Consider the following 20632-nt stretch of genomic DNA (forward strand, 5'->3'; position numbering starts at 1 on the left):
AGTTGCAATACAATTTGACACACAACCCTCCAAGTAGTGTTACACTCTTGTACTCTTGTAAACTCTTACACTCCTATTAGCAACCAACTTCACTGAATCCTTTCTCTACCATTGTCTCCAAATTTGCAACCAAACATCGGTTGCATCTTTAAGCCACCATGGCTGAAATGGAAGTGCTCTTTCCCAAAGCATCAATTCACTCATAACATTCAAGAATAGTGATGATTGTTGATGAGTCCATAAAAATCATTAAGGTCGTCCATCTTAATGGACGATCATTGCGTCATAAGTAGGCCATCAAAGATAGATGAGTAACCACACAACACATTCAATAACAACCATCAAAGGTCTTAAAACCTCTCATCAAGACAAAGAACATTACAATTAGGGTAATAATCACCCTCATTTATGTCCAACAGCTACTTAAGTCACCTATAAAAGGAACAATCTGTCCATTTTCTAAGGTATGTCAAAAACCACTACAAAACACCGTCTATATACAAAAGATATGGGTTGATACTAACTTAAGCATCGGAAGCCCCCCCACCAAGCACAACCCGATGGTCTTTTTAATCAACTCTCTTTATCTTGTAGGTCCTACAAGATCGTCAAGAGCTCTAGATTGGACGAGTGACCCAACTGACAATTTTGGCATCATCAGTTTGGCGCCGTCTGTGGGGACGTGATTAGTCATCTAGCCCTTCTTGCAACAAAGGGTTCACTCAGTTCAATGGAGAATCGTGAATACAAAAGTACCGATCAAAGAGTACCCCACGAGATAATACCCTTTGATCATCTCTTCATTTTGGCCATGCTCATTTCATTTAATCTACAATTGGGCTGAGATGGGGGAGATAAAGAGATATCACCAAGACACCTTCATCCTCAAAGCATGACTTGTCAACCAAACAAGTAGATGATGATGTGAGAGCCAAGATGCAATGTCTCAAATTCTTTGGCCTTTAAATTTAGGGTCCACACCATTGAAACGGAGAAACATAACACCCATTTGGGTCTAAAGGTGGAGGCAATCAAGTGTGATTGTTTTTAGACACCTTAAAAACAATTGGATTAACTAGTTAATTAGCTAAGTTATTACTTAGTTCAAATTTCAGATCTAGGTTATCACAATCAAACAATCATATCATGCATAGCAGCGGAAAAATAAATAAGACAATGATATGATCACCCAGGAAACCAAACCGGTAAAAATCTGGGGAGGATTTAACCTAACTATCCTCAAGGTAAAAAGCAAATCCACTAGAAAGAATCGAAGTTTTACAATAGCGACTTAGACCACTAACATCCTATTGCTACCCACCAGTAGAAACTTACTGACACGACCACGTGCAAGCTCCGAGACCGCGAACTCCTTCTTTCTTGGATTCTCCAGCAAGTACAAGCACACCCGCTTGTGTTTCTTTAAGTTCTTATGACAGCAACTAAATGATCATCAAGTTCTTGAACGAATCTCCTTCTTGATAATCCTAAGCTTGTGTAAAGGAAAGCTCCTCACAAATCTCACAAGAGATTTACACAAACAGCAATATGAGCAACACAAAAACGTGGCTAGGGTTTGTCTTATATACCTAGGTCAAATTAGAAAACCCTAAACGTTTTAAAACAAAACTAGGGCTGAGTTTGAATTCTGCAGAAAACGCATCTGACCCGATTTTCGATTGATCGAGCCTAAGCTTCGATCGATCGAACCAAGCCGAGAAGCTTAAATGATTCTTGCATTAGCTTATTCCAACTTTACATAAATGAACCAACTTTAAGCAAGTCTAAACACGACTAAACATCTTGTTTTGATCATGGTTTGCCAACAATACACATTAGAGTTCTAAATACATAAAATCCTAAGTCTTTAGAACCTAACAAAGTGGGTGGCTCATTGTGAGGCATGGACTAAACAAAAGATGACCACAAAATTTAAGCAACCTCAACAGGCCTCAAGGGTATGACCCAGTTCTTAGGTCTTAAGGTCAAATTTATGCATTTCCCGCTCTAGCTCTCCAAATATTTGCAAGTTGCAAACAGTGTTTAAATGATTGTTTTGGCATGTGACTTCTTTTTTATTTCATGCTAAAGTACTTTCAAAATATTGGATTGCCTCACTCTTAAAATTTTCTAAATTAAAATGCTTTCCTCACCGGCTTTAGATTTAAAATAAGCCTGGTCTTCTGTTGTCCTACCAAGCTTAAAGACCCCAATTTTGGGTATTAAAGAGGTGAGGTCAAATTGTATTTGAAAATACAAGTTTTTGGCAAAAAATCAAATATCATTATGGTTTTGCCACATTAAAAGACCATTTATTGTCTACAAAATTTAAGAAAAATAAAAAATAAATAAATAAAAAGAAGAAAACGGTTGAGGAAAGCTAGCTGCCGTGTATATAATTCTAATTGTATACTCATTATTGCATTAGGTAGCGTAATTTCTGGAAAGAATACTAGAAAGTTGCTTGACAAAGAATGGTACCAATTAAGGAGAGTGCCTATTAAGGAAGTCCACTATGAAATGGTAGAAAATAAAAACAAATCAAATTCTTTTGAAATATTTACCATAACTGTTGTTGCGGAAAAGAATTGTGTATCCCATATGGAATCAAATCAAAATTTATGTCTCATAAATGTTGTTATGCCAAAGGTGGCGGTAGCAAACCACAACCATTTACCCAAATTTGTTTGTCCCAATCTGAACAGCCACATAAAACACAATTAAGCTCTCACTAGAAGTTCAAATGATTTTTAGTCTGGACTTAAACCATTCTAAGCATATTGTTCACAAGGCCAATCATAGGCAAATCACAAATTTGTCTTGCTCTTACACCATAACTCAAATAATGCATTTTATTTATCTCACACAAGAACTCCGCATGGTTCACATCTTTAAAGGAATAGGCTAACGCATCGGGTTTCAAAGCTTTTTAAACACTTTACCGAGTGTAATTTATTTGCATGGGAATAGGCCTATTTTTTACTATCAATATTAAATGATTTTAAGATAGTCCCTCTTATTATTCCATCAAAAGACTAGAAACTTAAAAGGAAACTTTCAAGAAAAATCATCAATTTTATATTTGCCTTATAGGCTTAAAAATAGGAGAAGTTGCTTTTTGACTTTCCAAAGTTAAAGATCCCAATTTTGGGTACTTAAAAGCATGAAACCAGATATTTTTGAGCTTGAAGTCCTTAATTGCTCGTTTAATATGGAGCACAACATGCCTAAATTTTGGATTTTAGCATATGCACAAGCACAAGTAATTAATTACATGTGCAAAACATTGTTTTCTTTTGATCAATATCTCATATGTTATAGTTAGTAAAAAAAAATCTCATATGTTATACACTAATGTATGCAAGTATTCCCATGAGCATATAATTGATTATGAATTCACAAATAATAATCATGACCCACTATTCCAAACTTTTCTAAATGATATTGGTTGCTTTAATTTTGAGAAGGAATTCCAAAATATATTTGTGTTACGTAAACACTCTAAGTTAGATAAAATTTTATACATATGTGGTTAATATTATTTGCGAATTTCTTATTTGATATCGTTGCTCCTTGTCTAACACTTTGCACAAAAAGAGTACATGTAGTACAACAACTAGACTAGAGTAACTAGACTATCTCGATTGTACATACACTCTCAAGTCCACAGGATTACGGTTTCTCAAAAAAAAAAAAAAAAGTCCACAGGATTAAAAATGAGAACTCATCAAGAAGAGCTTGCTAAAAAGGAGATTAGAGGTATGTGACATGATAGCATCATACCACCCCGTCTCTATCTATATATATAATTGCTAACATTGCTATAAGGTAATTTTGTACCAAGGCCAAAAATTATGGAAAAGCCTAGACTCTTTCCATAGCATCATGAATTTTTTTTTTCTTAAAAAAAAAAAAAAAAAAAAAAAAAAAAAACTGCTTTAGGTATTAAACCCGAAGTTATTCAATTTCGATTTTTGAAGTTGAAGAATTTCTGGATAAATAAAGTTAGTCAATACTCCTATATGTTTTTACTTTCTACAGTTAGTTTCCTAATGGAAATTAATTTTATAAATGCTCATTAGAGCAGTCAATTAAATGTATAAAATGTTATATGTTTTTACTTCCAAAGTGGTCAATATCATTAGATATAAGATGGTTACAAAAATATGATAATGGCATTATTTTTGGGTCAAAGGATCTAGTTATTCAAGGAATGCAAGTTTGTAAAATTTCATAATTCAAAAATCATTAGAATTTATGCCAATATACGTAAAGATATTATTTAGTATCAGTACATTTCTTCTTGAAATAAATTCCATCATCGTTACTAGGATATGAAATTTTGTATCTTGAAATGTTCTAACATAGAATAAACAAAGTTTACTATTCAAACTTTTCCATGTATAATTACATGTTACTTTGACTTTGAGAATGGAGAATTTAAATTGTTCCATTTATACATCCCACCATATGGTTTCATGAAAACTTTAGTGGTATCTATATGTCTGTGCATCATAATTTCATAAATTGAGCCATTATTTTAGTGCTCAATATGAACTAAATTACGCTTCCTTCGTTTTATATACACATACATATTTGTGTTACATAGTCACTTGAAGGGATATTGTGCTAAAGACTATGTCATGGACACATCAACATATACCGTCCTTAAAAATAAGTAAATAATTCAAACATTTGTGGTTAATATTATTTATGCTTGACAATATAGCTCTAAATCTAACACTTTGTGCAGTAAGAGCACATTATAGTACAACAACTAGACTAGCTACTGTACATATATTCTTTAAGTTCATAGGATTAAGAATGAGAACTCGTTAAGGGAGCCTACCAAGAAGAAGATCAAAAATTTGTCCCTCGATACTTTAAAGAAGCATATAGTCAGTAGCTTTAGTATTCATATATCATAGTATACTTCTCTATGATTCACATTTAGTTCACTTCGTCAAAAGATATCTATTATAGTTCAACATGCAATTTGCCTATTTGGATATTGTCATTCCTAACAAAATGCAGCAAGCATTATTGAGGTGACTCATTTTGAGTACACAATTAAAGCTAAGATTAAGCCCCAAGAAAGAAATATACGGGTTCAAACCATGACAGATCATTCCTTTGGTTATCATCAAACAAATGACTGTAGCATTTATGTTTGAACAGGGGCAAACCCTTTGGTCATCTTCAAATACCAAGGACAACAACAATAAAAGAACTCAGGATGACCTTCGTCCTTTGAGAAATGAAATATAGCCTTGGAGTGACCTCAACGAATTACAACAATGTGGCCTAGTTCTCATCCCTTCAAATGAATGAAGCAAGAGAGATCTAGGCCTTCAACATGAAATATCATGTTAAGCTTAATAAAAATGATCTCAAAGGAGGAGAACTCGTCAAGGAGACTCCAATAGTAAAAAGATCGATGTACATGTCAAAATAACGTCATGATCTAAGGTCTCTTATTCAGGTTACTCATTCATTTATTTCTTTTTAAAATCTATATGCATCTGACATGAAAACATTAATAGCACCCGCTTTTACTTTGGTGCCTACTTCAAATCCAACAAAGAAAAGCTCTATAAGTAAGAGTTCAATGACGAAGAGTTCGTCAAGAAGACTACAACAATGAAAAGATTGAGGTATGTAAAAATAGTATTGAGATTTAAGGTCTTCTATTGAGGTAACTCATTTCTTTATTTCTTTTTAATTATCCATGCGAGAGATTATTTCATTGAAGCCAAACAAATATCAAGCTTGCATGATTATTACAAATGTGTATTGTTACAACTATCACAATCAATATGACTATATTATTAGTAGCATATGTTTCATCGTCATGAATCTGAGAAGTTCTTTTAAGTTTCCTAAACTTAAAATGCTAGATGATCGTGTTCACAATATGCTCATGAATTTAAGTCTCAATAAATTTCCGCTATCTCCATCAACTAACCAAAATCTTCTTAAATTGCTTTAAAAATCATATACGGTGCAAGCACCTAACAAAGACCAGTTTAAAGAAGCATATAGGCAAATAGCTTCAATATTTATACTTCTCTATGATTCATATAGAATGCACTTCGTCTTGTATAGCATGCATTTACTCATTTGTACATTGTCATGCTACTAGCACTATTGAAGTGACTTAAGCATACAATTAAAGAAGAAGGAAGAGGAAATTGCTATTACAAACGGCAATGACCATAGTCATCAAAGCAAGCCCAAAAAACAAAGTTCCAATCGTGATAGACCATTCCTCTAGTCCTCAGAAAATAAGAATTGTACTTTTCACGTTGAACGGGGGCAAAAACGTGGCCTAGTTTTTACGCCTTCAAAAAGAAAATTGAAGCAAAAGAGATCTAGGCCTTAGACATGAAGTATCATGTTGGGCTTAAAAAATAAATAAATAATAATAAAAAAAAAAAAAAAAAAAAAACTTGAAAAGAGAAGAGCTCGTCATCCTAAAAAGGGAAGAGTTTGTCAAGAAGATCCCAACAATAAAAAGATCGAGGCATGTGACAAAATAATATCATCATTTAAGGTAACATATTTATCTCTGTCTCTTTTATATTCGTCTATAAAAATTTACACCTAGTAAGGTTTCATGCAAAAATGTATACATTACTAAACAGATCACAAAAGAGGTAAAACTCTAGGATTACAAAGAAATAAGAAAAAGGTCCACCTAGGCTATTGGTAACTTATTATTCATATATGAATTGTTCTAAAATTCTTGTTTAACCAAGTCTTGGCAAGTGCATGTGCTACTTAATGCAAATATCAACATGGCCTCAACAAGGTCCAAAACAACATAGCGTCAAGAAATCTTTCCAGCAACAAGTGACAAGATTCTTTAAATGGATGTAAATCACCAAAAATTGGCTAAGTGATAAGATTCTGCTTAGACGGATGTAAATCATTGACGAAGCCTAAGTGACAAGATTCCTTAAATGGATGTAAGTCACCAAAAAATGGCTAAGTGATAAGATTCTACCAAGACAGATTTAAATCACTAACGAAGCCTAAATGACAAGATTCCTTAAATGGGTGTAAGTCACCAAAAAATGGCTAAATGATAAGATTCCGCCAAGACGGATGTAAATCACTAGCAAAGCCTAAGTGACAAGATTCCTTAAATTGATGTAAGTCACCAAAAAAAAAAAAAGGACAAGATTCCACTAGATCGATGTAAATCGCTAACGAAGTCAAAATGACAAAACTCCATAACTAGATGTAAGTCACCTAAAAGTGGCTAAGTGACTAAATACCCTTAGACAAGTGCAAGCAGACAAGGATTCTCACGCAAACGCAAGTCACACACAAATCAAGAATATGAAACGTGACAACCAGAGAATGAATGAAAGAAGAAGCATCGAAGTGATCAAAAATGGTCGTCCAAAGAAATTAGCTTGCTCTTTAGCAGTGATAAAAAGTGGTCGTCCAAAGAAATTAGCTTGCTCTTCAGCAGCGATAAAAAAATGATCGTCCAAAGAAACTAGCTCACTTTCAAGATCAAGCTATGATCCCTCGAACGTCCAAAAAGACCTTCAAAAGGAAAATACTAAGAAATCGTCACAAAAATACTACCATTCTTAAAGAAGAAAGTAGTTGAAGATAAAGAAGTCCGAATCTAAACAAGTCAAGAACATTCCCTGAGCTTGACTGAGCTTGACCAGCATAAAGCAAAATCAGACTTGGGAATGGGGGGCAACTGATAAGTCCATAAAAACCATTAAGGTCGTCCATCTTAATGGACGATCATTGCCTCATAAGTAGACCATCAAAGATAGATGAGTAACCGCCCAACACATTCAATAACGACCATCAAAGGTCTTAAACTCTCTCATCAAGACAAAAAACATTACAATTAGGGTAATAATCACCCTCATTTATGTCCAATAGCTACCTAAGTCACCTATAGAAGGGACAATCTGTCCATTTTCTAAGGTATGTCAAAAGCATTACAAAACACCATCTATATATGAAAGATATGGATTGATACTAACTTAAGCATCAAAGCCCCCCCCCCCCCCCCGCCCCCCCATTGGGCACAACCCGGTGGTCTTTTTGATCAACTCTCTTTATCTTGCAGGTCCTACAAGATCGTCAACAGCTCTAGATTGGACGAGTGAACCAACTAACGATTTTGGCATCATCAATTGTGATTAGGATGATCACCTCTCAATGATTTGGCTATGGTGACAAGAAAGAGTGGAGAGAATTGATAGTGTTTAGCTCTCACTAATATGGGTAAGGTTTTCTCAACTCTCAGGTGGGATCCCAAGGGTTTAATTCATGGAAAATATGGTATATATATGATAGGAATAAGCTAGTACAACAGAGTGGCATGTAATTGAATTTTCTCAAGTACGACCAACTTGCAAGTGTAGCGTCCCACAAGTTTGAAAATCAAATTCTTTTCAAATGACTACCACTTGCTAGTTTTGTGTTTGCGAACTCCATTTCACGGGTGCAAACTCTAGTCTTCAACAGCACTACTTTTTCACTCTATCACCAAACCCAATTACAAAAGGAACCCACAAACACAAGAATACAAAGTACATATTTGAACTTGAAACACATTCAAATTTAGCATGGAATATGCCAACATAAACTAGGATCTAACAAATACTAATATAGTACTTATCACAATACAATGATACATATAAGAAAAATGCTAAAGATATACTACAAAATTTTATTATATAAGGTTTATACACTAATGTGGCAATAAATACAATTAGTAAGTTTCAACTAGCTAATAAATGAATATTTAAATTATTTTTCGATAATCAGTAACACATCAATTTTTAAATTTTATGTAGTAAAATCTGTAGTATCCCTAACACCACCACTCATACGTATAAATATGTCAATCTAACTTATGTGAACAAGGATAAATTATTGAATGTAAAAGATAGTTCAGTCAATTCAAAATGACCAATTTTCTTAATTTTTTACGGAAAATTTTTATTTATTTATTAATTTCATGTTTAATTCTTATTAATGAATTCGATGTACATAAATAGCTAGGAATAGGATAACTTCGCTACAATCTAATCCCAAAAAATAAGAAGCAACTCCCATTTAAATACAAATTGAAAATAAAACAAAAGGTGAACAGGATCTAGAATAATATCCTAATCTACAATTGGATAATAATTTAAACTTCAAACTTCATCAATTTGAATTGGTCAGTTGCGGGACATCACACTAACATTATATGGTACTAATGCAGCCTATGGTGCTGGACTGGACCTCGGGCCACGCTACCACCCATACTAATTAGCCTTTTTCAACGAGGTCGCAACTGTTGGTATGTTGAATCTTTATTTCTTTCGATTTTATTATCATTGCTTAGAGTTGTATTCAATAAAGGAATGCAATATTTTGATGGGCTGCGTGTTTGACTATTCTGTATTATCCTATATCTATTTCTTAATTCATTTTACTTGTTGAAGATTTCTCAATTAGCCTTTTGAATGCCTCTCCTAGACTGCATGTGTTGGGAAAAATTCTATATTACTTAGAATAAATTTTAGCAAGTACAGCGGAAGCACAATCACACAAAAATACAAAGATTTACGTGGAAACCCTTTCTCCTTGAAGGGAAAAAATCACGGGACAAACTCCGAATTATTTCACTATATAAAATAGAGATTACAATACTTAGAGATACAACTTGAGTAAAAAAAAAAAATCTCTTTTTCTTTTCACTCACTGCTCTCTTCCTCACTGTATATTTTCTCTTACTCTCTCTATTTTTCTCTTCTCTCTTGCTTGCTCTCACTCACGCAGCTCTTCAAGACTGCACTAGTCCTCACCACACTTTTGGGACTTCACTTCTTTTCTTCCTCTGCCCAAATGGCCGAATGGCCTCTACCCTTTTATTTCTTTCACCTTTTCTACTTTTCTCCCTTTCACACTCTTCACATCAAGTCACATTAAATACAAGCCACTTATCTTGACTTTGCTTCAACCAATTTCTTTTCTTCAGCTCTTCCTTAGCCGAATCACCCTTGCCTTTTGCTTCTCTCTTTTCTTTCTTCCTTCCAACGTGTCTCACAAGTTTAACATCACATAATCATTTATGTGGCTTGACTTTTGTACATCCCTTCATAAATGTTGATGGACTTTTGTACATGATTATAAAGGAAAAGATGAACCAAATTTCTTCTCTTTTGGACAAGCTCCTCCAGCAGGTTCAATTTGCTTTGCTGACTTCTTGCCAATTTTTCTACAAGATCATTTAATGAGCTAAGACAAAGTGTGGGCTGGAACATGGTGCAGCGCACCCAACAGCATGTACCGCGGCCGATCTAATATCTTAATAATAATGGATTCGAGTCCAAGCTCCGAGACGTAAATTAATGGAGCCGTCAAAAGGAATTGTCCAACCCGAGTACCAGAAAACCAGTTTTTTGACTATGAAATTTCTTTTCACTACTATATATATCCATCAAATGTCTCTCTCTCCCATATATCCATATACGAAAGCATTAATCTCATAGCATCGCATAGACACACTTAACACATTTTTAAGAGGTAGCAACACATCAGGGACGACCTGTAGAACATAGCAAAAAATGGCTAGCCACATGGGTTTGATTGGGTGCTTGATTGTCGTGGTGGCTTTACTAAATGGTGCAACCACTCAAGTTACGGCCGCAGTTGAATATCAAGTCGGAGACAGCTTGGGCTGGGCTGTACCCCCAAATACTTCCTATTACTCTACTTGGGCTAGCTCAAAAACATTCTTCCTTGGCGACATATTAAGTAAGCAATTCTGAAATCCTTTGTCTTAAATTGGGTTCTTCTCAGCTTTTCTCAATAAGAATAAGAAAAATAGATTTGGTTTTATTCAAATTTGTTGTGTATTTTGAAAAATAGGATCATGTATCATCATATATAAGCATATTCAATTTTTATGGGTTTTGATTGAGAAATCAAAATAATAAACTCTAGCATATAAATTTCACAAAATTCATTATCTTTTTTTAACATTATTACAACATTAATTAAAATGCTATGACATAAACTTATCAAATTAGTTGGCTTTTAATTTGTCATATTCAATAAGACTTATACGGTATATGACTCTCGATTTCGAATTGATGAACATCATTTTTCCTTCCAATGACCAGCATTCAATGTGACAAACGGGACACACTCTGTGGCCAAGGTATCAGAGGCTGAATATAATGCCTGCACAAAAGTAACATCTGTTTTAATAACCATAGCTTCTGTCTCATTTGGATACACTCTTGAAACTGCCGGTACTTACTACATCATCTGCACTATTAGTAACCACTGTGAACAAGGTCAAAAGTTTTCTTTCAAGGTTGAATCCACTGGATCACCAACTGAATCGCCGCCCAACTCTGCTTCATCTCTAACAGTTGGTGCCTTATTTGCTGTGCTCACCACCACAGCCATCTCTTTCTTGACTTACTTCTAATAAATGTCCCCAAATTCTGAATTATTGATTTGTTTTTATTTATCCCCGTGTTTTAATAGCAAGCAAGAATAAGAGCATCGTGTCTCTTATCATATGTACGGATATTTAATAATTTTCTGTTTAACAATTATTTACGTCTCATATGTCACACCCCAAACCCAAAAAGGTCTAAAGCATGAGAAATATATCTCAAAGGTACCTATAAATTTTTCCCTTTTGACAATTCAATCCAATTAAATCATACCAAATACCAACATTAAGAATTATCATATTAATTCCATTAAAGATACTCCCAAAGTAAGTCAAAACTCTAAACAATAATTACAAGAACCATTGGCCACAAAAGAATAAAGGTCTGAATAAATACAATTACATATCATCAACTTGTCCCATTAGTAGGAATAAAGTCATAACCACTATTAGATACAAAAGAACGAGTTCAAGCCTACTCTATAGGATGTACATCATATAAATATCAACATCACAAAGGTTTAGCCTCCATTAATAGTTAGTCTAATTGCTGCTAGCCACAAAAACCTATCTTAAAAGGATCATTGCCTACTTTGAAAAAGTTTGTAAAAAAAAAAAAAAAAAATTGGGATGAGATAGAGCCTAGTAAGTAGCATAATTAATGGAGGTGGGGAAAATGCAAGTTTCACGATGATAAACAATTTACAAAGCATTTTATAATTTGGGAATTTCCAAATAAATTCTATGAAACCATTTCCAAAAATAATATGATAAGAATGAATAATATGATACGGCACAAAGCGTCTCAAAATGCTCACATGAAACTACATACTACATTTTATGAGCAATAATAATACCATTCCAAAACCAAGGCCACATGACAATGCCATCACAAAGACAGAACTAATTTGTTGTCACAAGGATAGAACTTATCACCGTCACAAATACGAAACTCAATAACCATCACAAAGACAGGTGCTAGGATATCAACGTCACACAGACTATAGTATCTAGCTAAGTAATCACTGGGTAATCACATGTCACAGCACATGGGTAGAACATTAAGAGCTCATGAATTATATTTAATTGAAAATACGTAATTCACTTCCAAGTAGTTTCATAAAATATTTGAATACTCAAGATATTCACAAGGTTCTCAAAACCTTCAACTCATTTCTTGTCAAAAAGATTTTGTATTAACTTCTCAAATAACATAGGTCAAGATAAAGCATCTTTATATTTTGTAAATAACGCAATAAATTCATAAAATCCATTCTCAAGAATTTAATCAAAGATGCTAGTCTTTTCCATGCTAACAAATCATGCAATTCCCCATATGCAATAAGAAATATGCACTTTCATATATAATCATATATTTTAGAAAAACATAGTTCCACCATTAATTTTCCAAAATGTGTTTGACCCAGAAACAATATTTATACAACATGGTTACTTTCCAAAAATCCCATTAAAAAGCTACTTACCTTGCAATTCACAAAAAACCTAATTCTCAAAGCTCTAGAGGAGATTAACTAGAACCTAAACAATATCAGGCAAACCTATCACAATAAGCATAAATCTTGAAATTGTATCTAGCTACAAATTAGGAATTGCCAAATAAGCACTAAATTAGGCAAGCCTAGTATTTAGCCTCACAAATAATATTTTCCACTTCCAAAGTTTCTCAACCAATTAATTTACAAGGCATAGGCTCCCATTATTCTAATGAATCATTCAAAGTATTATCTCTAACATCAAAGCCTCAACAATTTATAAGTAGTTTCCACAATATTTACACCACATCAACAAGAGACCCATGACACCAAATTCATAATATCCCCCAAGAAAAACAATTTGAATCTTTAACTAACTCCAAATAATCAATAAAAATTATATTCACCATTTATTTCACATTAAAAAGCCAAAACCCCCAAATCTTTATCACTTAGATAACTACCATTGCAAAAACTATAAACTCACTCATCAAATAAATCCACCAAGACAAAACTCATACATATGAACACATGAATATCACTTCCAAAGCTCATAAATCACATGGGTATCATTATCAAAACTTAGATAAGGAAAACCTCTAGTAAAAGCATACAAATGCACCAAAAAGATTAGAAATTTTTACATCAATTAATAGAGATGAGTAAGCCTTAGTTTTTTCCTATGGAGTTTTCTAGTGATCTTGCCGGAAAAATGGTGGTGGAAGTGGTGGTGAGAAGTGGTACCGATGGGAGAGTAAGGGAGTGTGAGAGAGGAGTGTTTGTTGTGTTTGTTTGGAAATGAAAAAAGAAAAGTGTAAATAAGCACTTACTTTGACCGGCCAAAAAGGGAGAGAGAGAGAGAGAGAGTGGTGGTGGTGAAAAGGGTAGGTGGGACTGTGGGCGCAAGGGGAAAAATAATGGAGTCACCACCTAGTTATATGGTCTAGAAACCATGAATATAGCGTCCTTTCGAGGAAGAACCTTTGATCTTACTACCAGAGTTTGGGTTCAGAATTTAGGTATACTCTTGGGAAGGTGTTAGGCACCCAAGATCGCCCAACCCTAAAGCTGGCCTCCTATCATTGTATCCTATATCTTAACCCTATTAAAAACTATTTAAATACTTGTATTCTAGACTCACACACACACACTAACATGCATCTAACAAATCACATAGCACCTTTAACCCTAAACATATACTTGTCCATCTATCCAAACAAAAGGGAGCCAACCATATCGAGGAAACCCTAACATTTATCTAACATATGAAAAACCCTATCGTACATCTAAAATAAAGCAGCAACTTAAACATGACAGCAAGCATATCATCAAACAATACATATCAAAAACAAAACTTTGACACATTAGAAACGCTAATCATACATCTAAAAACTCTAACACAAATGCATGAAATTGCTAATGCATGACTTACCCTTTACTTACCTCTCAGCAACACAGTACCTATGGCATCAATGCATGAACATGTGAATGAATGGCATTAAAACTAAGAAACCCTAAACTAAACCCTAATCTAGACATGTGATAACAAACAGGCATGTTAAAAGGTGAGCAAGCATTTTATAAGGCTTAAAAACATGTGAAAAAGAGGCTACGCTAACGAACATGTGAAGGCAGAATCAAAACAAACAAAAAATTAGGGTTTCTGGGTAATGGCATCACGCACGCCAGATCAGGTCTGTGTATGCATGAGTTCAGCCTGCGTGCAAAGGCTAGATCATGTGTACACAGATCCTTACCCAAAAAACCTAATTACACGGAAATAGGGCAAAAACTAAACAAGACATAAAACGTAAAATCTAGCAACCTTATATGCTTAAAGAGATGAAGAAAACCTAAAACTAACCTAAACAAACATGTGTAAGCATAAACTAAACAAAAGAAACATATTAAAACAAAGATTAAAGGCAGAAAAGAAAGAGAAAAGTTTAAAAGAACACCTTAAAGCAAAAGCTCCTAGGCTTGATTTTTTACCGTTACCCTTAGTCATATCTATCACAATTCAATAAGATAGTGATTAGCAATCTTAAACTCAAAGGATTGGGGCCAAAAATGTCTCAGTCAAATAAAAATTGATTTGAGGGTGTTTTGTGAAAAACTCCCTTTTGATTCACTATTTTCTAATTAATCTTAGGTTTTTCCCGTGGGATTTCTATGTGTCTTGAGAATGTACCATATAAGACTTTTTATAGTTGAAAAATGGGGTTTGGAACGGCTCTCGGATGATGTGGAATTCATCTCAAACCTCAACCATTATTGCAGAAAACTTGTCTTTCTTATACTTTTGAAACCCTAGCTATATACACATGCTTTGGCTTACGTACGCAGGTCGTGACCCACGTATGTAGGCCGAGGACTATTTTGGTCATTTTATTTCCAAAAATAGATTTTTGTTCTTTAAAAGGTTATATTTTTCATTTTGACACTCCTCAAGCCAATTTAATATCTGATTAGGCTCTAAACTGGCCTTGGGCCTTAGAATTTGAGCATCATTGGGGAATAAGGGCCCAAGTCGTAAGGGATACAAAATGCAATGTCTATATGGGCACGTAGGGGTCCAAAAATCTGATCTTATTTTCATTAATGCATTCAAAGTATATAGATAACCAAAGATAAGCTAACCTCACCACAATCTAATCCTAAAAAATAGGAAAAAACTCCAATTTAAATACAAATTGAGAATAAAACAAAGCTGAAAAAAATCTAAAATAATATCCTAATCTGCAATCAGACAATTATTTAAACTTCAAATTTCATCAATTTGAATTGGTAATTTTTTTTTTTTTTTTTTTTTTTTTTTTTTTGGAGATAATATAGACAGAAGACATAGGGGATGAGGAAAGAAGTAGTGGGAAGATAAGAATATTAACATAAGAGCTAAATTCTGTAAGGATGTAGTGTAAAACTCATGTTTTACCCCTTCAATCCTAACATACAACATCATCTTTTCACATATTTATGAATAAACACAACCCCACCTAATCAATTCTAATACCCATATATAAATCCAACTAAATTGAGAGTTTATTGAGATGTTATTAGGTGCGTTAGGATGTATTAAATTTTAAGTTAAATGTTGATATGACAATTTATTATTGAATGGTATAAAACAAAACTTTTACACTCTATCCTTACCAAATTCGAACTCTTAATTTCAGCTGTACAAAGAGAGGGGGGAACAAGGTAGCTCATGCTCTTGCATAGCATGCTAGGAATATTTCTTAGGATGTGTTTTGGATGGAGGATTCACCTCCACCAACTATGAATGCCTTGTATCATGATTCTCTTTTAATATAAATGGATGAATGTTTCAGTTTCAAAAAAAAAAAACTCTTTAACATAATGATAATACAGTAATCACCCAGCCCAGTTCCCCTGCCTACCATTGGGCCTGGCCCAGGGCCATATATGATATATGACCCCATTCTTTATCAGGCCAGGCCTATGGTGCTGGACTGCGTCAAAAAACTCAGACGCTTGCCACGCATACCAATTGCCTTTTACAACAAGATCGCAATTGTTGGGCTATTGAATCTGTATTTCTTTTAATTTTATTGCCATTGCTTTTTGCTTACGAGTTGTATTCAATAAAGGAATGAAATATTTGATGGGCTGCGTGTTTGACTATTCTTCAATATCTATTTCTTAATTCATTTTCCTTAGTGAACATTTAAAAACACAAAGCTTAAGAAGAAGAAAAAGAAAACTAAATAGAACTCAGTTTTCTTATTGATGAGTAAGAATGATTACAAGCAACTGAGAATAGATAAAATATATCTTATCCCTTATATACAAAGTCTGGAAAAAGAAAGAAGCAAAACTAGCTTACTTCCCTAATTTTGCGGGAAAACGGTTTTAATCTAACCACTAATTACAAACTAACTCAAGGTCTTACTTCATAGAAAAATGCTATGTTTACAATATTTTCATAGAAAATATTGCTCGACATAAATCTGATGAGCTGGAGTAACACAATTAATTGATGAAATAAGGAGTTTCAAAAGAAATAAATAGGCCCAACAACTAATCTATTAAGTGGGTGAATAGCTCTTCATTTTCCATAATAATAATAAAATAAAATAAAACTATTTACTCACCAATGAATAAGGAAACTATACTGAATCTATCTAGCCAACAAATTGCTACAATACATATCAGCCTAATAATCACCACAATTAAAAAGAATAAAATAGTTTTTCTCCTTTTCAATGTGGGATTAAACATTCTACTAACTCCTTATTTTCCATGTTAACTCTCACATCTTTATATTTATGTTGTAAAAAAATAGATCCATTTTAATTAATTAATATTAAAATACTCAAACACCACATATTAGGGATAATGGTCTCTAAATAATATTTTAGGTCATTTCAGCTCAAGCTCATGCTCAAGCCTTGGTATTAGCTTATCATCGACCAAATTTTTAGGCTTGGGTTCTCATCTATCATTGCGTGTCTAGGTTTTTCCTTGGGTTCTAACTAGAAAAGATCAGAGAATGTAGATCGAGCTCTCCATTAAGTCGTCCCAATCATGACAACATGACAAGTTGTCACAAAACTTTATGAAGTGGCTCAATACAATAATATTATTCATATCAATCACTTTTTTTTTCCTTTCTCCTGGATCTTTTTATCTCCTGCCCGTCTCCAAAATTTTTATCCCCACATCATTAAGGTTATATCGTGGTAACCATCATTCAATTCCTTGTCGCTTCTGTCTCTTGTCTCATTGCCACATAAGATAGTAAAATATTGAGAGATTAATTACCTAATTAAACAAGGCGATGATTTAGACCCCTAAATCCAATTTTACAGCTAAATCACTTTCAAACTAAACTAACAATTAATCCAAATTATAAGTTATTATCCAATTGAACTTAGTACGGATTACAAATATAGTATGGATAAGCATATTAAGCATATCAAATGAGCAATCCACATAAATCTAAGAAACTAAATCAAAGAAAACCAAAAATTGGGGCAAAAAAAACCTTTCTTTGGCTAGATAGTTGCAATACAATTTGACACACAACCCCCCAAGTAGTGTTACACTCTTGTACACTCTTACACTCCTGTTAGAAACCAACTTTGCTGAATCCTTTCTCTACCATTGTCTCCAGATTCGCAACCAAACATCGGTTGCATCTTCAAGCCACGATGGCTGAAATGGAAGTTCTCTAATGATTCTCAAAGCACCAATTAACTCATAACATTCAAGAATAGTGATCATTGTGATTAGGATGATCACCTCTCAATGATTTGGCTATGGTGAGAAGGAAGAGTGGAGAGAATTGATAGAGTTTGGCTCTCACTAATATGGGTAAGGTTTTCTCAACTCTCAGGTGGGATCCCGAGGGTTTAATTCATGGAAAATATGGTATATATATGACAGGAATGAGCTAGTACAGCAGAGTGGCATGTAATTGAATTTTCTCAAGTACGACCAACTTGCAGGTGCTAATGTCCCACAAGTTTGAATATCAACTTCTTTTCAAATGACTACCACTTGCCAGTTTTGTGTTTGCGAACTCCATTTCACGGGTGCAAACTCCAGTCTTCAACAGCACAACTTTTTCACTCTATCACCCAGCCCAATTACAAAAGGAATCCACAAACACAAGAATACAAAGTACATATTTGAACTTGAAATACATTCAAATTTAGCATGGAATATGCCAACATAAACTAGGATCTAACAAATACTAATATGGAGTAGTACTTATCACAATACATATAAGAAAAATGTTAAAGATATACTACAAAATTTTATTATATAAGACTTACAAATTAGTGGCAATAAATACAATTAGTGAATTTCAACCAGCTAATAAATGAATATTTAAATTATTTTTGATAATCAGTGACACATCAATTTTTAAACTTTATTTAGTAAAATTTATAGTATCCATAGCATCACTCGTACATATAAATATGTCAATCTAACTTATGTGAACAAGGATAAAGAGCGCTACGGCTGTGAGAAACAAAAAAATAGAGAAAACACATGCCAAAGAAAATAATTATACGCACAAGACAAAATTTACGTGGTTCGGCAATTTGCCTATGTCCACAAAGTTGCAGGGATTTCACTATTATCAGGGGGGAAAAATACAAAGTGTGGTAGTACAGTTTTTTTCTCTCTCAAAAACTACAACAACCAAAACCCTAATCACCAAAACTGCATTTTCTACATCCTACGTACAGGATTCACAATGGGCTACAAAATGAGCGCTACGGCTTGGGCCTATTGGCCCAAGCCTCTGCTCCATGGACTAAGCCTCAGAAAATCTCCCATTAAAAACCACGCAACATTATTCGAGTTGAGTCGAGTCGTCAACCGGATCAAACATAACTAAGCTCCATAAAGCCCAACATCTAATCTCAAAAAATAAGAACTAACTCCCACTTAAATACAAATTGAAAATAAAACAAAGGTGAACAGGATCTAGAATAATATCCTAATCTACAATTCAATAATAATTTAAATTTCAAACTTCATCAATTTGAATTGGTAAGTTGCGGGACATAACACTAACATTATACAATACTAATGCAGCCTATGGTGCTGGACTGGACCTCGGGACATATATGATATAGGACCTCATTCTTTTGTTCTTAGGCCAGGCCTATGGTGCTGGACTGCGTCAGACGCTTTCCACGCTACCACAAGGTCCCATACCAGTTAGCCTTTTTCAACAAGGTCGCAATTGTTGGTCTGTTGAATCTTTATTTCTTTTGATTTTATTATCATTGCTTAGAGTATTCTCATCAAAAGTGTTAAAAATCCTAAATGGTATTTTTTTTTAGCATTTTTAACACCTCAAATTATAAAAACTTACCTACAATAAAGATGCTAATTGCTAAATATTTTAGCATTCAGCTACAGTAAGCTATTATCGATAACAGCTCACTGTAGCTGGATTATAAACAAAAAATAGTTTTTTATTCAGCCCAATGTCTCTTTTTTCTCACTTCTCTCTTCTCTTTCCCTTCTCACTTCTCTCTTCTCTCTTCTCTCTCTCATGCCTTTGTTTGTTCTTGGTGGTTAGGCTATTATGGTCGGGTGATTGTGGTCCATCGTGCGTTGTGGTCCGATGGTCATGGGTCATGGGTCCGATGGTCGTGGTTTTGATTTTGGGTTGTGGGTTGTGGTCCGATGGTCCTGAGTCGTGGTCTAATGGTCCGATGGTCATGGGTCACGGTCTAATGGTCATGGTTCGTGGGTTCGACAGTCCAATGGTCGTGGATTTGGCTAGTGGCGGTGATGGTGGAGGTTTTTTTTTTTTTTTTTTTTTTTTTCTCTGCCATGGTTTGTGGTGGTTGTGGTATGGGTGGATGTGGAGGTTTTTTTTTTTTCTTTTTTGTTAGTTGTGGCATGGGTGGTAGGTTTATGGTGGTTGTGGTATGGGTGGTGGGTTTTTGGTGGGTGGTTGGGTGGTGGGTTTTGTGGTGAATGTTGGTATTGTGAAGGTTGTGGGTATTTACTAAACCAAAGAAAAGATATAAATAAAATCAGGATTAATAAAGACAGATTTAGTGGTTAACCCACCATGATACTAACAAAGTCATAATCACCTTTGAAAAGGTTTTCAATCAATAACAACGGTGAAAAATAAAAACATGTTGATTTAGACATTGTTTCAAATAGTTGGTGGGCATTGAAAAATAAATGCAGAATGAAA

General features: G+C 34.1%; 2 protein-coding genes across 2 annotated transcripts in view; both read left to right on the forward strand.

Moving 5' to 3' along the window:
* The window catches only part of LOC126715422 (cucumber peeling cupredoxin-like), an 86305-nt gene that overhangs the window by 51927 nt on the left and 13746 nt on the right, over positions 1 to 20632 (forward strand). The window lies entirely within an intron of this gene.
* LOC126715423 (stellacyanin-like) lies at positions 10353 to 11609 on the forward strand. Its single transcript, XM_050416016.1, has 2 exons — positions 10353 to 10788; positions 11157 to 11609. The coding sequence occupies exons 1-2, from the start codon at positions 10599 to 10601 to the stop codon at positions 11468 to 11470; spliced, it is 504 nt and encodes a 167-aa protein (XP_050271973.1). The 5' UTR covers positions 10353 to 10598; the 3' UTR covers positions 11471 to 11609.

This window comes from Quercus robur, chromosome 2, assembly GCF_932294415.1.
Source record: "Quercus robur chromosome 2, dhQueRobu3.1, whole genome shotgun sequence".
Lineage (NCBI taxonomy): Eukaryota > Viridiplantae > Streptophyta > Magnoliopsida > Fagales > Fagaceae > Quercus > Quercus robur.